Source organism: Pongo abelii, chromosome 19 (assembly GCF_028885655.2).
Source record: "Pongo abelii isolate AG06213 chromosome 19, NHGRI_mPonAbe1-v2.0_pri, whole genome shotgun sequence".
Classification (NCBI taxonomy): domain Eukaryota; kingdom Metazoa; phylum Chordata; class Mammalia; order Primates; family Hominidae; genus Pongo; species Pongo abelii.
In genome coordinates this window covers 97740644-97756055 of record NC_072004.2, presented here as the reverse complement: position 1 = coordinate 97756055, position 15412 = coordinate 97740644, and the positions used below count along the sequence as shown (strand labels likewise).

The 15412-nt window shown below is 57.0% G+C and overlaps 1 protein-coding gene across 1 annotated transcript; it reads left to right on the top strand.

Moving 5' to 3' along the window:
• The first annotated feature begins 1562 nt into the window (after positions 1-1562).
• Positions 1563-4485, top strand: CD7 (CD7 molecule). The gene is made up of 4 exons (XM_002827978.5): positions 1563-1966; positions 2398-2712; positions 2970-3184; positions 3922-4485. The coding sequence occupies exons 1-4, from the start codon at positions 1885-1887 to the stop codon at positions 4030-4032; spliced, it is 723 nt and encodes a 240-aa protein (XP_002828024.4). The 5' UTR covers positions 1563-1884; the 3' UTR covers positions 4033-4485.
• The last annotated feature ends 10927 nt before the right edge of the window (positions 4486-15412 follow it).

Genomic DNA, 15412 nt, shown 5'->3' with positions numbered 1-15412 from the left:
TTTGGGGGCCACACCCACACCCTGTGTCCTGGGGCTGTCCACCTGGCCTCCCTGAGGTCAGCTCCAGGCGGGAGGGCCCCTGGTCCACACTGCCCCCTGCTCCTGGCACAGACGCTGGCATAAAGACGCCCGGTGAATGTTGGTGACCCAATGTATGCATGGAGCAAAGGCCAGAGGAGGAGCTGCTCCGGAAAGTGCTGTTACCCACCACCTCGAGCCACAGCCTTGCTAGGGTGCTCCAGGGCCTCTGCGCAAGATTCTGCCCCCAAACCCTCTGTCTCTAGTTTATGGAGAGCCTGGGGAGGAAAACCGGCTCCCCCAGGACCCTCAGCCCCGCAGAAAACCTGCACCACCCCACAGCCCCACCCGTGTCTCCGCACCGGCTGCTGTGGCTGGGACTTCTGGGGAAGGAGTTCAGGGCTGCAGGTTCGTGTGTGAGTCATGGGCACACACCTCTGCACACACGCGTGAGTCACATGCACCCGTCTCTGCACACACACGTGTCCACATGCACACCCATCTCTGCACACATGCGTGGAGTCACGTGCACCCCTGTCTCTGCACACACACGTGTCCACATGCACACCCGTCTCTGCACACACGCATGGAGTCACGCGCACCCGTCTCTGCACACACGCATGTCCACACGCACCCATCTGCACACACACGTGGAGTCACGTGCACCCATCTCTGCACACACACGTGTCCACATGCACCCGTCTCTGCACAAACGTGTCCACACGCACCCATCTCTGCACACACGCGTGTCCACACACACCCATCTCTGCACACGCGTGGAGTCACGCGCACCTGTCTCTGCACACACGTGTCCACATGCACCCGTCTCTGCACACACACGTCCACACGCACCCGTCTCTGCACACACACATGTCCACATGCACCCATCTCTGCACACACGCGTGTCCACACACACCCATCTCTGCACACGCGTGGAGTCACGCGCACCTGTCTCTGCACACACAAGTGTCCACACGCACCCGTCTCTGCACACACACGTGTCCACACGCACCCGTCTCTGCACACACGCGTGTCCACACACTCCTGCTCATGTGCTGCACCTGCTGGCTTTGGGCACCGACGTCAACGCTTCGTCATTGTGGCGGGAGGCCCTCAGGACAGAGAAGTGCCCCCTCCCAGGGGACTCAGTCCCCTTGGGATCAGAGGCCAGGCACAGGTCTCCCTCAGCCCCTGAAGCTGGGCACTGCGGCCTGACGCACTCCTCCCAGGGAGGTGGGGGAACCTCAGGCCTGGACCACAGCTCAGACCTCCCGCCTCCAGGACATGGAACACAGAGCCACAGTCGGCTGGTCAGCTGCAGCGTTGGGCGCGGGTGCAGGCCCAGGCTCCTTCCCCACGGCCAAACCAGGGGGTGCTAATTCTGGCCTGCCCTTCGCTCCTCTGCACTGTGTGGGTGACTCACGGGTGGCTCCAGATTTCTGGGCATAAATTGGGTCCCAGCGGAAAGTACCCCAGAGGACCAGGCAGGCTGGGGGGCAGCTCTGCCGCTCACCTCCAGACCCTGCCACCCGTCCCCAGCCAGGGAGTCCCTTCTCTGTCCTCTGGTCTGCCCGGCCCCAGGCCTTGACCTCCTCCCTGTGGAGATGCAGGGGCAGGGGGGGGATACAGGGACGCCCTGCTCTCAGGCCGGCTCGGCTCCCCGGGAAGCAGTGCTGGGGAGGGGTAGGTGAGACCGCCCCTCCCACCGGGCCCACAGCACCACCCTGGTCTGAGGCACCGCCTCCAGGAAGCCCTCTCTGAGCTCTGAGCGCCTGCGGTCTCCTGTGTGCTGCTCTCTGTGGGGTCCTGTAGACCCAGAGAGGCTCAGCTGCGCTTGCCTGGCTGGGAGAACTGGGTGTGGGGAACATGGCTGGGCCCCGGAGGCTCCTGCTTCTGCCCCTCCTTCTGGCGCTGGCTTGCGGCCTGCCTGGGGCCCTGGCTGCCCAAGGTAAGAGCTTCCCAGGCTCTCCATGGCCACAGCTCCGGAGCTCTCCCTGCCTCATGAGCTCAGAGCCCCCAGTCTGAGCCACAGCACAGCCCCAGGAAGCGGGTGGGGTGCTGAGCGGCCTCCAGTGTCTGAGGACTCATTTAAGAGAAGGAAAAAGGGTGGACCCCGGTGGGGAGTGGCCGGGGCTGTCCAGGCAGGGCTGCTGCTTTGGGAGGAAGAAGCCCACAGTCTCAGAACACGAGGACAGCGCCTCCCCCAACACCACCGCCGGTGCCCAGATCTGCTCCACGCCCCGTAAGGCACCGTGTCTTTGGCGACATGTCAGCCCTGGGCTGTCTCAGGGCCCCACCATCCCCACCACTGTCCCCTGCAGGGAGGACATTCTCTGTCCTTTTGGCCAGACTGATGGTGACAGCTCAGGTCCTCCCCAGAGGTGCAGCAGTCTCCCCACTGCACGACTGTCCCTGTGGGAGGCTCCGTCAACATCACCTGCTCCACCAGCGGGGGCCTGCGTGGGATCTACCTGAGGCAGCTCAGGCCACAGCCCCAAGACATCATTTACTACGAGGACGGGGTGGTGCCCACTACGGACAGACGGTTCCGGGGCCGCATCGACTTCTCGGGATCCCAGGACAACCTGACTATCACCATGCACCGCCTGCAGCCGTCGGACACTGGCACCTACACCTGCCAGGCCATCACGGAGGTCAATGTCTACGGCTCCGGCACCCTGGTCCTGGTGACAGGTAGGGAATGCGCCCATCCCAGACCCCCCTCCTGACCCCAGCTGCTGGCCAGGCTCTGCTCCCCCGGCCCTTGTCGTGGGACCCTCCCTCCTACACATGCCTGAACTGTTCCAGCTCCCAGCCCACCGCCCCCAGCAGCCTCCTAGATAGCTGCCCCTCCTCTCCTCCACAGCCTTTCCCTGCCCTGAACCCCAAACCCCGGGGGCTCTAACAGGTTCTCCACCAGGAGAATCCCTTCCTTCTTTCTTCCTTCACAGAGGAACAGTCTCAAGGATTGCACAGATGCTCAGATGCCCCGCTGAGGGCCTCTGCCCTCCCTGCCTGGCCGACAGCCTCTGCCCTCCCTGCCCGGCCGACAGCCTCTGCCCTCCCTGCCCGGCCGACAGCCTCTGCCCTCCCTGCGGCCCTGGCAGTGATCTGCTTCCTCCTCGGGCTGGGCCTGGGGGTGGCATGTGTGCTGGCGAGGACACAGGTCAGTGTGAGCCCCAGCTGCCACCTGCACCCCACAGATTGTTCCCTCTCCTGAGAGCAGTGTGTGGGGCGCCAAAGCCCCAGAGGAAAACCCTGGTACCCACCACCTCCTCTGCAGGCTCTGGAACTCTCAGGGTGGAAGTGGCCTTGGTGGGGAGGGAGGGGAACCAGCACCAAAGCGACCTGAGGGAGAGGGAGCAGCCCAGGCTCTGGGCCCACGTGTGCGCTCGTGCAAGTGTGAGTGTCTGAGGGGGATCGCTGAGGACTGTGCGTGCATGTTGGAGTGTGCGGGCGGAGGAGGGAGCGCCCAGGCGCTGGGCCCGCGTGTGCACATATGCACGTGTGAGCGTGTGTGGGGGGGTCTCTGAGGACTGTGCGTGCCTGTTGGAGTGTGCGGGCGCGCTGTGTGGCCGTGGGAAGGGGAGGGGGCCTCAGACAGACACAGAGTCTAGGCGTGGCCACTCCCCTCGGTCCCTGCTATTTGTCTGGGGCTGAAGTGGGGGCCCGCTTGGCTTGGGCTTGGTGGGGGGGTCCAAGCCGCTTCCACTCTCCTTCTTCAGAGGCACCCTGGGGTCCGACCCAGCCCTGTCTGGGGAAGGCTCTGCTGGGAAGCCCTGGGGGCCAGCCCAGAGGAGCCCCGTGGGGGTCTCCTGTTAAAATTAGAAAGCTGACCGGGGTGGGGTAGGGTCCAGGACACCACGCTGGCCACTGGTTGGAGACGGCGGTTCTGTCTTTCAGATGAGGAAACTGTGCTCGTGGCGGAATAAGAATTCGGCGGCGTGTGTGGTGTACGAGGACATGTCGCACAGCCGCTGCAACACGCTGTCCTCCCCCAACCAGTACCAGTGACCCAGTGGGCCCCTCCACGTCCTGCCTGTGGTCCCCCCAGCACCGTCCCTGCCCCACCATGCCCCGCACCCTGCCACACCCCTCACCCTGCTGTCCTCCCACGGCTGCAGCAGAGTTTGAAGGGCCCAGCCCTGCCCAGCTCTGAGCAGACACACAGGCAGTGGCCAGGCCCCACGGTGCTTCTCAGTGGACGATGACGCCTCCTCCGGGAAGCCTTCCCTACCCAGCCTACGCCACCACCGGGAGGAAGCCTGACTGTCCTTTGGCTGCATCTCCCGACCATGGCCAAGGAGGGCTTCTCTGTGGGATGGGCCTGGGCACACGGCCCTCTCCTGTCAGTGCCGGCCCATCCACCAGCAGGTCCCCAACCCCCAGGCAGCCTGGCAGAGGACGGGAGGAGACCAGTCCCCCACCCAGCTGTACCAGAAATAAAGGCTTCTATGCTTCCTTTTCTGACTTCTGCATTTATTCCTCAGCCAGCAGGAGCCAGGCAGGGAGGTGGCTGACACTGCAGACCCTCCCCAAGCCTCCGCCTGGGACTCTGCAGCTGCGGCCTTGAAGGTGGGGAAGGAAGCACTTCCTCACCCCAGCCCTGAAAGGCGCCCTGGGGGCCTCCGACCCTTGAGAAGAACCACATCCACCTGTCCAGGTGGAGGCCGGACCCAGGGGCCCTTCAGGAGCCTCAGGATGGCCCCCCATCCCCCCCACCCCCACTCCAGCAACACTGCCTCCCGAGGCCTCTGAGGCCCACCCCAGGGCACACCGGGACCAGCAAGCTGAGCACAAGGCTGCCTCACCCGAGCAGCCTGAGCGCTACCCCTCCCTGCCCCAACTTGCAAAGTGCCTCCTTCTCATTCTCAGAGGCCCCGGGGGAGACGCAGCCAGACTCTCCAGACCTTCCCCAGCCAGCGCAGCTCCCACACTGCACGTGGGGACAGGAGCCACCATTCGCCCATTCCCGGGGGAAACAGAGGCACCGGCCCTCAGCCACTGCCTGGGGAGCCGCTAGGGCCCCACACACTGCACTTCATTGCCTCCTGCGACACAGATGGGGAGCAAAGTTGGGGCCTCATGTGCAGGCTCCTCACCCACCCCTCACACGTGCCCCTCACCCACCCCACACCCACACCTCAAGCCCTTCCTCCTGCCGCACTGGCGCGTTAACCCAGGGTCCTCCTTGTGCAGGACGCGCCCCCACAGCCTCATCCAGCTGCCTCTGTGCAGGCTCTAGGCCACTGTCCTGGTGTCCAGGACTCAAGTCCAGGAGCTGGCCTCTGGTCAGCACCCCTAGCTTCACATGGGTAGCCCGGGCTGGCCTCCAACCTTGAATGTGGTTGCTGTGACACCTGGAGCACCTTCTGGGCCGAAGCCCAAGTCCTCTCCAGCCCATCCAGGCCCACTGTCAGGAGGAGAAGTCGGAGTCCCCTCCCTCCCAGGCCTGCAGGGTTGGGGGCTGCATCCCAGCCACGCTCAGCTGGTGGCCCACCTTGGCCACAGTGGTCTCCTCGGTCCTGCACACAGAGGACCCCCGTCAGTACGAGAGAGTGCCTGGCTGAGAAGACAGCTGCAGACCCAGAGGCTCCGGAGCCCCTGACCGCAGTCACCATCAAATCATCCATCGAGGTCACAACGACAAAAAACTAATACAATCAACTGCACAGTGGGAACTATTAAACTCTCTATAAAAACACTACAAACAAAAATAAACACAAACGTCTATAAATCAGGGTGAAATATTTGACAAGTAAATTACAGATCAAAGGTTAGTATGTTTAATTCATACAGAGCCGCATCAATCCACGGGAAGAAAACACCAACTAAAAATACGCAAATTCCAAAAATGAGCAATAAACACAGGAACCATTCCCATTGCTAGGTGTCGACGCAACACCAGTTGAAATGAGGTAACCTTTCGCCAGCTGGGTTTGCAAAGATGTAAATGTCATTAAAATATAATGCGGCTGGGTGAGGTGGCTCACGCCTCTAATCCTAGCACTTTGGGTGGATTGCCTGAGCTCAGGAGTTGGAGACCAGCCTGGGCAACATGGTGAAACCCCATCTCTACTAAAATACAAAAAAAAAAAAAAAAAAAAATTAGCCGGGTGTGGCAGCAGGCGCCTGTAGTCCCAGCTACTCGGGAGGCTGAGGCAGGAGAATTGCTTGAACCCAGGAGGCGGAGGTTGCAGTGAGCCGAGATCGCGCCACTACACACCAGCCTGGTGACAGAGCAAGACTCCGTCTCAAAAAAAAAAAAAAAAAAAATGAAAACAATAAAATATAAAGCCCCTTTTACCTGGAAATTCCACTTCTATAAATGTTTCTTTGGGAAATTATCTTTAGGCACAGAGGCAAGTTTAGAGGTATAGTGATATTCATTGCAATGTAACTTTCAATTAAAAAATTAACAACTGAAGCCGGGTATCGTGGTGTGCACCTGTGGTCCAGCTACTTGGGAGGCCTAGGTGGGAGGATCACTTGAGCCCAGGAGTTCGAGGCTGCAGTGAGCTGTGACTGTACCACAGCACTCCAGCCTGGGTGGCAGAGCAAGGCCCCATCTTTATCTTTATCATATATATATACATATTTTTTGAGATGGAGTCTCGCTGTCACCAGGCTGGAGTGCAGTGCTGCAATCTCAGCTCACTGCAACCTCCCGCTCCCGGGTTCCAGCGATTCTCCTGCCTCAGCCTCCCGAGTAGCTGGGACTTACAGGCGCCCGCCACCACACCCGGCTAATTTTTTGTATGTTTAGTAGAGATGGGGTTTCACCATGTTGACCAGGATGGTCTCAATCTCCTGACCTCGTGAGTATTTTTATTTTTTATGTTTTAATATTTATTTTAATTTTTAAATAGAGACAGGGTTTTGCCATGTTGCTCACGCTGCTCTCAAACCCCTGGGCTCAAGCAGTCTGCCCGCCTTGGCCTCCCAAAGTGCTGCTTTGCGATTATAGTTGTGAGCCACCGTACCCAGCTGAGACCCTATCTTAAAAATATATATAACAACTAAGGAAGGATGTAAGTCTCCAAGCAGGAGAATTTTGTTACAGTGATTATGGCACATGCAGCATGTGTTAAAAGGGTACCATGGGCCAGGCGCGGTGGCTCACGCCTGTCATCCCAGCACTTTGGGAGGCCGAGGCCGGTGGATCACTTAAGGTCAGGAGTTCGAGACCAGCCTGGCATCATGGTGAAACCCCGTCTCCAGTAAAAATACAAAAACTAGCCAGGCATGGTGGTGGATGCCTGTAGTCCCAGTTACTCGGGTGGCTGAGGCAGGAGAATTGCTTGAATCCGGGAGGCGGAGGTTGTAGTGAGCTGAGATCACGCCACTGCACTCCAACCTGGGCGACAAGGTGAGACTACATCTCAAAATAATAATAATAATAATACTTAAAAAATAAAAGGGCACCATGGAAAAATCTGTGACTTCACCCTAGGACCTTCACAGATGGCTGCAGAATAGACGTATGAGGCACATTTATTACAATATAGATGGTGTACGTGTTGCTTACAGGGAGGCATTCTGAGAAACGCATCGCTAGGCAGTGTCATCATTGTGTGACCGTCACCGATGCGCTCGTGTGACCTAGACTTAGAGCCCAGGCCACACCCAGGCCACACCCAGGCTTCCTGGTGGAGCTGTTGTCATTGTATGGGACCACCGTGGCATGTGCGGCCCGTCGTTGACCAAAACGCCTTTTTTTTTTTTTTTTTGTATTTTTAGTAGAGACGGGGTTTCACCGTGTTAGCTGGGATGGTCTCGATCTGCTGACCTCGTGATCCACCCGCCTCGGCCTCCCAAAGTGCTGGGACCACAGGCGTGAGCCACCGCGCCCGGCTGACCAAAACATCTTTATGCTGAGCACGGCTACACCTGTATGTATTTCTGCTTGACTTTATTTCTGCATGACTAAAATAATGGAATACACTTATAAGGTGCTAACAATGGTTCTCTCTGGGTGATGAGCTGTGGGTTTAGTTCCTTCTTTCTCAGTACTTTCTCAGGACTTGCATCTGACAATGGTGTGTTAGCCGGGGCAGGGAGTCGCCAGACATGACGGGCTTGGTATTCCAGGACACACTCCCCCAGTTCTCACGGGTTCCCAGGGCTGCAGCCAGCAGTGTCACACTGTCCCAGGGCCCTCATGGTGGCTTCCGTGGTGTCCACGGCCGCTGCTGCTCTCTCTGCACCTGATGCTCGGGCCCTCGGCACCAGGAGACCACCAAACTCTTCTGTAAACATGGATAAGTCACTAAGGTACCCGCATTTGGGGAGCCCCTGGGACCTGTTCACCAGCAGCTACGTGCCTGCCCGGCTCATGCTGGTTCCTGTGCGTCCAGCACTGACGGCTGGGACCCAGACAGTGACCAGGGAAAAGCTAAGGGGACGCAGGGATAAGGGACTGGGGCTCGAGGTTCCAAGAACCCAGGCACTCCACACAGGGGACCTCCGCCAATATGAGAGACAGCCTGGTGGCCTTGGATAAGTCACTGCCCCTCTGGGCCTTCCTTTGCCGTCTGTAAATGAGGGAGGTGGGTTTGTGCTCTCCTCAATGCCAGGACTGTGCTTTCCAGGCCGTGCTGGCCAGGCTGCCCACACCCTGACCCTCAGCTCCCACCAGAGTGCTGTCTCCACGTCCCCTGTCCTCTCGTCCCTGATAAGCAGAGAGCACCACGAGCCCATCGGCAGAGCTCCTGTCATCTGAGGCATCCCCGGCAGCCTGACCCCACCCCAGGGACCAGAGGTCATGCAGGGACAGGCCGTGCTCCCCAAGGTCCTTCTCCTCTCCCTTAATCCTCTCCATGCTCAGGGCTGTGCTCCCTGAGATCCTCCTCTCCCTTAATCCCCTTCTTGCTTGGGGCTGTGCTCCCCAAGGTCCTCCTCCCCTCCTCATCCCCTCCATGCTCAGAACCGTGCTCCCCGAGGTCCTCCTCTTCTTTAATCCCCTTTGTGCTCAGGGTCGTGCTCCCCAAGATTCTCCTCCCCTCCTCCTGATTCCATCCAGCCTCCACCGCTCATCTCGGTGCCCATAATCGTCTCTCCACTTCTCTGTCCACAGCCAGACTGCAAGGACCTGGAGGACGGGGAGGGTCCTTCATGGTGTGTCCCCACCCCCACCCAGGCTCAGGTGTAGAGGGCCCCTGACTGAGCACGCTGTGTCCTGGGCGTGTCGGGTCAATGTGCACGCTGGTCGAATTCTCGTGACAAAGAGCATGCAGTCTGCCTGAGTCCTGTCTCCCCCACCATCTGTTTCCGGGACTGAGCCTCTCGGGGCTTGGTTTTCTTATTTGTAAAATGGGGACAAGACAATACTTGTCAGAGCAAACACTCCCCAACTGTACAGGCTTGGCTGGACACCACAGGAGACAGAAAGTAAAGCCCTTGACCATGAGGGGAAACCTTTCAGACTTGGAGAAACAGGGTAAGCACCAGCCCAGGGCAGCCCTGTGCTTTGGGGAGTGGTGGAAACCCCCAGTGTGGAGCATTCACCCCTCACCCCAAAGCCCGAGGGTGGCCATCGAGCCCCTACTTCAAGCTCTTAAAGCTAAGCTCCCGGCCGGGCACGGTGGCTCACGCCTGTAATCCCAGCACTTCGGGAGGCCAAGGCAGGCAGATCACGAGGCCAGGAGATCGAGACCATCCTGGCTGACATGGTGAAACCCTGTCTCTACTAAAAATACAAAAAATTAGTTGGGCGTGGTGGCTCATGCCTGTAATCCCAGCTACTCGGGAGGCTGAGGCAGGAGAATCGCTTGAACCCGGGAGGCGGAGGTTGCAGTGAGCCGAGATTGTGCCATTGCACTCCAGCCTGGGTGACAGAGCAAGACTCCGTCTCAAAGAAAAAAAAAAACTAAGCTCCCAACACAAGGTGCTGGCCAAGGAGCAGCAGCTGACAGGCAGGGGTTGGCAAGGCGGGCAGAGGGCTCTGAGGGGCAGGGCCTGTGCCACCCAGGGGCTCGCCCCTCCCACTCCAGGCTTGGCCCAGCCCCAAAGCCTGGACCAGATCTGGGTGCCCTTGAGGCTCATGGCCTGAAAGCTGGCATCCTGAGGCGGGCGCTCTGTCCAGGAAGCAGACGACCACACGGGCCACACGCACCTCAGGGAGCCAGGGCAGAGCCGCACCCGTCACGGCCAGCAAAAGGCACACCCTCAAAGGACGGGAGCAGGAAGAAAAAGCTGTCAACAACCACGCGGCGCGGCACACCAGGGACCAGACAGAATCCCTGACCCAGGGAAACCGTGGATGGAATGAGCAACAGGAAAGCTGTGTTAGGGAGGCAAGATCCAGCTAAGGAAGTCCCCCAGAAGGAAAAATTAGAGAGAGAAAAAAAGAAAAAGCTAAGAGACACAGATAACGGAAGAGAAAACATATCCCACAAAGGAATGAGAAAGAGAGGGAGAATGATGATAAATCTCCCAGAAGCAGAGAAGAGAGAGCGCTCATATCACAGCAGCGCATCGAGGGCCACACAGGAGAGAGAAGGAAAACCTGCTGGACACATTCAAGGGACTAGAACGTCAAAAGCAGAGAGAGAATCCTCAAACTCAGCTGATCTCAGAATTCTCAATGACAGCTCTGGGTTCAAGGAGACAATGGAAAAAATATGCTTCAGTACGGAAAGAAAAGAAGTTTGTACCTGGAATGTCGCCTCTAACTAAATTATCATAAAATTTAAGTATATAATAAAGATATTCTCAGGCATATAAGGGTTTTTGTTTTGTTTTGCTTTGTTTGAGACAGAGTCTCACTCTGTCACCCGGGCTGGAGTGCAGTGGTGCAATCTTGGCTCACTGCAACCTCCACCTCCTGGAGTCAAGTTATTCTCCCGCCTCAGCCTCCTGGGTAGCTGGGATGACAGGCGTGTGCTACCGCGCCGGGCTAATTTTTGTATTTTTATTTTTAGTAGAGACAGGGTTTCACCATGTTGGCCAGGCTAGCCTCAAACTCCTGACCTCAAGTGATCCGTCTGCCTCCCACAGTGCTGGGATTACAGGCGTGAGCCACCGCGCCCAGCTGCATATAAGGTCTTAAGTCACATCTGAGAAGTTGACTTTGAAACCCCTCTTGGAGACAGGATCCAAGTAAGAAGAAACTGAAACAAGATGATCCTTACAAGAGAAATAAGAAGCAATCAGATAAAGTTTATTTTGTCCAAAAAAGAAAAAGCAATGACAAAAAAAAAAAAAGCGCAGAATCTACAATGTATGTTCAATCTACATAACAATCTAGAACTAAAATTCTAGATAATACCAATGTCATGGAGAGAGGGAGTGGAGACCGAGGGACGTGGCAACATGTGGAGACACTTCTCCTGTCAGAAACAAGATGTAGATGAAGACAAGGTTTAGAAATCAAGCTGGGTGGCCGGGCGCCATGGCTCACACCTGTAATCCCAGCGCTTTGGGAGGCCGAGGTGGGCAGATCACTTGAGGTCAGGAGTTTGAAACCAGGCTGACCAACATAGTGAAACCATGTCTCTACTAAAAAATACAAAAATTAACCGGACGTGGTGGCGGGTACCTGTAATTCCAGCTACTCGAGAGGCTGAGGTGGGAGAATCACTTGAACTCAGGAGGTGGAAGTTGCAGTGAACCAAGATCGTGCCATTGCACTCCAGCCTGGGCAACAGAGTAAGACCCTGTCTCTAAACAAATAAATAAATAATAAATGTAAAGATTCAACAATATGTTGTCCACAGAAGATACCTATTTTTTTCTTTTCTTTCTTTTTTTTTTTCTTTGGAGACAGAGTCTCACTCTGTCGCCCAGGCTGGAGTGCAGTGGAGCAATCTCAGCTCTCTGCAAGCTCCGCCTCCCGGGTTCACGCCATTCTCCTGCCTCAGCCTCCCGAGTAGCTGGGACTACAGGTGCCTGCCACCACGCCCGGCTAATTTTTTGTATTTTTAGTAGAGACGAGGTTTCACTGTGTTAGCCAGGATGGTCTCTATCTCCTGACCTCGTGACCCGCCCGCCTCGGCCTCCCAAAGTGTTGGGATTACAGGCATGAGCCACCGCGCCAGGCCTCTTTTCTTTTCTTTCTTTCTTCTTTTTTTTTTGAGACAAGGTCCCACTCTGTCACCCAGGCTGATGTGCAGTGGCTCGATCACAGCTCTGTGCAGCCTCGACCTCCCCGGCTTAAGCAATCCTCCTCCCTCAGCCTCCTGAGTAGCTGAGACTACAGGTGTGCACCACCACGCCCAGTTAATTTTTTTGAATTATTTGTAGAGATGGGTCTCACTGTGTTGCCCAGGCTGATCTCAAACTCCTGGCTTCAAGTGATCCTCCCACCTCAGCCTCCCAAAGTGCTATGATTACAAGCATGAGCCACCACGCCTATAAACACACTTTCAACAAAAGGACACCAATAGGTTGGAGATGAAAGGATAGAAAACTTATGAGGCAGATGGGAACCAGAAGAAAACAAAAGTTATCAATCTTATGTTCTGACAAAATGGAACAATAGAATAAGATACAACCAGTATGAACACAGGTGAAACTAAAAATAAAGACAAAATATGCAAACCAGGAATGATGTAGCCACAGAGAAAAACAGATACATCACCCATTTAAGCCCAAGCTTTGAATGTGCTCCTTCAGATCTAAGTCATGAACTTAGTTAACATGGACCTCTACACTTGTGAAACAGAAAACAGACACTGGCGTCAGTGTACATGAAACCTTGTTTAAATGCTCATTTACTGTCATCAGGAACTAAGCAAGAAAATGAGAACCAGGCTGGGCGCGGTGGCTCACGCCTGTCATCTCAGCACTTTGGGAGGCCGAAGTGAGTGGATCACTTGAGCCCAGGAGCTCCAGACCAGCCTGGGCAACATGGCGAAACCCAGTCTCTACAAAAAATACAAAAATTAACTGGGCATGGTGACACGTGCCTGTAATCCCAGCTACTCGGGAGGCTGAAGCGGGGGGATATCTTGAGCCCAGGGTATGAAGTTGCAGTGAGCCGAGATTGCGCCACTGCACTCCAGCCTGGGGACAGAGCAAGAAGAAAAAGAGAATAAAAATTCTTAATTCCTCCACACCCAGAGATCACATACTTGACCACACAGACAGGCAGGAAGCTACCTCTGGGGGCTCACACACGGTGTGGTAACGGAAGCCCGCACGCAGGGCAGCGCAGAGGGTGCGGGGGAGCAGTCACTCAGCAGAGCGGATCACTTGTATTTTTGTTACTTCATTTGCTGCCTGCTCTCTGGCTGCCTCTTCAGGTGGCCACAGTGTCGTGACATCATTTGTTTCCCTCCGGAGGCTCTGAGGGAGAACGGGCTCCGGGCCTCTCCCAGCTCCCGGGGCTGCCGGCCGCCCTGGCGTTCCCGGCTTGTGGCTGCGCCGCTCCAGTCTCTGCCTCCATTGGCACGTGGCCTTCTCCCAGGCCTGTGGTTTCTGCTTTCACATCAGGACACCAGCCGTGTGGGAACCAGGGCCATCCAGTGACCTCAACTGGGTGACATCTGCCAAGACCCTGTCTCCAAACAAGGCCCCGTTCAGAGGTTCCAGGCGGACACGGATTTCAGGGGACACCGTTCAATCTAGGGCAACATCCCTCTCTCAGACAGCTGGAAACAACATCCTCAGTCTTGGAGCAACTGCACAGCCATCAACATACCCCACTAAGCTAAGCCCAGCTAAACACCCCAGCTCAGCGTCCCTCAGCCGGGCCCCAGAAATGCTCTGGGCACCTGATGCCAGAGGAGACGGCAGTCTGGACCAACTGCTGTCAAAACAGCTTGAGCAAACTGTATACAACCCCAGCCGGATGAGGACATTGCCAGGCCCCCTCCAGGGCCTTAAGAGGGCTGAGGTCTGCGGTCAGGTGCTTCAGGGTGAATAGGCCCCAGCCAGGTCCAGCCAGACAGGCTGCTTCGCGGAGCCGGTGGTGTGTGCACAGCATCAAAGGCCCCGAAGGTGGGGTTGTCAGCTCTGTGTTGCAGGAGGGAGGGCGCCAGCACCGATCCCATGTCAGAGATCCCATCTGCTGCAGCTTCTCCAAGGGTCAAGCGGGAACTCAGGGGCAGGCGTGAGACCACCCCCAAGCCCCATGGCAGGAATTTCCAGTCCCCAGCCTTCCACATGCCCCGTTTGCCCTAGAGCCAGTGCTGGGCCTCCCCAGGCACGAGGATGCCCAGTTGAGTGGCAATGGGAGCTCCGGGCCTGAGTAACATCCTCAAAACCAAATGCCAGGTTAGAAGCAAAGCCGGAGCCAGGAGTAGGTTCTTGTTCCTCAGAATAAGTGACTTTTACACTCAGTCAACTTTTTCTTTTTTTTTTTTTTTGTTTTTGAGACCGGGTCTCTGTTGCCTGGGCTGGAGTGCAGTGGCGCAATCACAGCTCACTGCAGCCTCCACCTCCTGGGCTCAAGTGATCCTCCTGCCTCAGCCTCCCAAACAGCTAGGATGACAGGTGCACATCTCCACACCAGGCTAATTTTTTTTCTTTGATGAAGATACAGTCTCTCCATGTTGCCCAGGCTGATCTCAAACTCCTGTGCTCAAGCAATCCGCCCGCCTCAGCCTCCCAACATGCTGGGATTACAGGTGTAAGCCACTGCACCCAGCCTCATTCAACAAATATTGACTCAGTGGCTACTTTGCCCAGGATGGTGGTCTAGGTGCTGGGGATACAGCAGAGAATAAACAAATGCGGGGTCTTGTCCCAGGGCCCTGGGGGAGGCAGGACGATAAGTGACATCCGTAAGGTAGCATCTGAGGTGCTGGGCAGCAAGGGAGCTGATGAGAAGACAGCAGAAGAGCTATGAGAGGTTGGGAGGAGGGGAGGGTGCAATGCCAGGGCCCAAGCCAGGGGCCAGCCTGGGAGCACCAGGGCCGTGCCCAGGAGAGGGACAGGAGGGCCGAGGTACTGGCGCGGGAGCTCACCGTGTGTTTGCTGAACTGGTTGGAGGCACAAGTGCAAGAAGGGGAGGCGGGTCAGGCGGGTCAGGTGGGTGAGGTGGGACCGATGGGTGAGGTGGGTTGAGTGGATCAGGTGGGTCGGCTGGGACAGGTGAGACAGGTAAGTGAGGTGGGAAGCTGGGCCACGCTTTCTCTCTGGGAGAGGTGAGAGAAAGCTTCAGGTCTGTGCAGATGGCCCTAAGGGCTTGGAGCACAGCCAGGGCCCTGCTCGTCATTTTCTGGGCACTGGGTTCCAGGGTCCTGGGCCCAGAGAACGGGTTCCATCCTGGATGAGGTTAGCAGGGCAAGGTGGGGGAAGCACCTGCTCGGGCCATCGTGCTCCTGAATCAGGTACCTGGGGGTGCGCGAAATGCTCCCTTCCCCGCCACCGCCACCACACAAAGGCAAAGGGACGAATGTCCAGGGCTGCCTGAAGGCCAGGCCCCTGGGGCAGCACCATGCGGGCAGGG

Bases quoted from the DNA above. Each gene is read 5' to 3' on its own strand.
- CD7 (XM_002827978.5), top strand. From the start codon at position 1,885: ATGGCTGGGCCCCGGAGGCTCCTGCTTCTGCCCCTCCTTCTGGCGCTG. The intron at 1,967-2,397 runs GTAAGAGCTTCC...GGTCCTCCCCAG, and splicing joins TGGGGCCCTGGCTGCCCAAG to AGGTGCAGCAGTCTCCCCAC. The intron at 3,185-3,921 runs GTCAGTGTGAGC...TCTGTCTTTCAG, and splicing joins GTGTGCTGGCGAGGACACAG to ATGAGGAAACTGTGCTCGTG.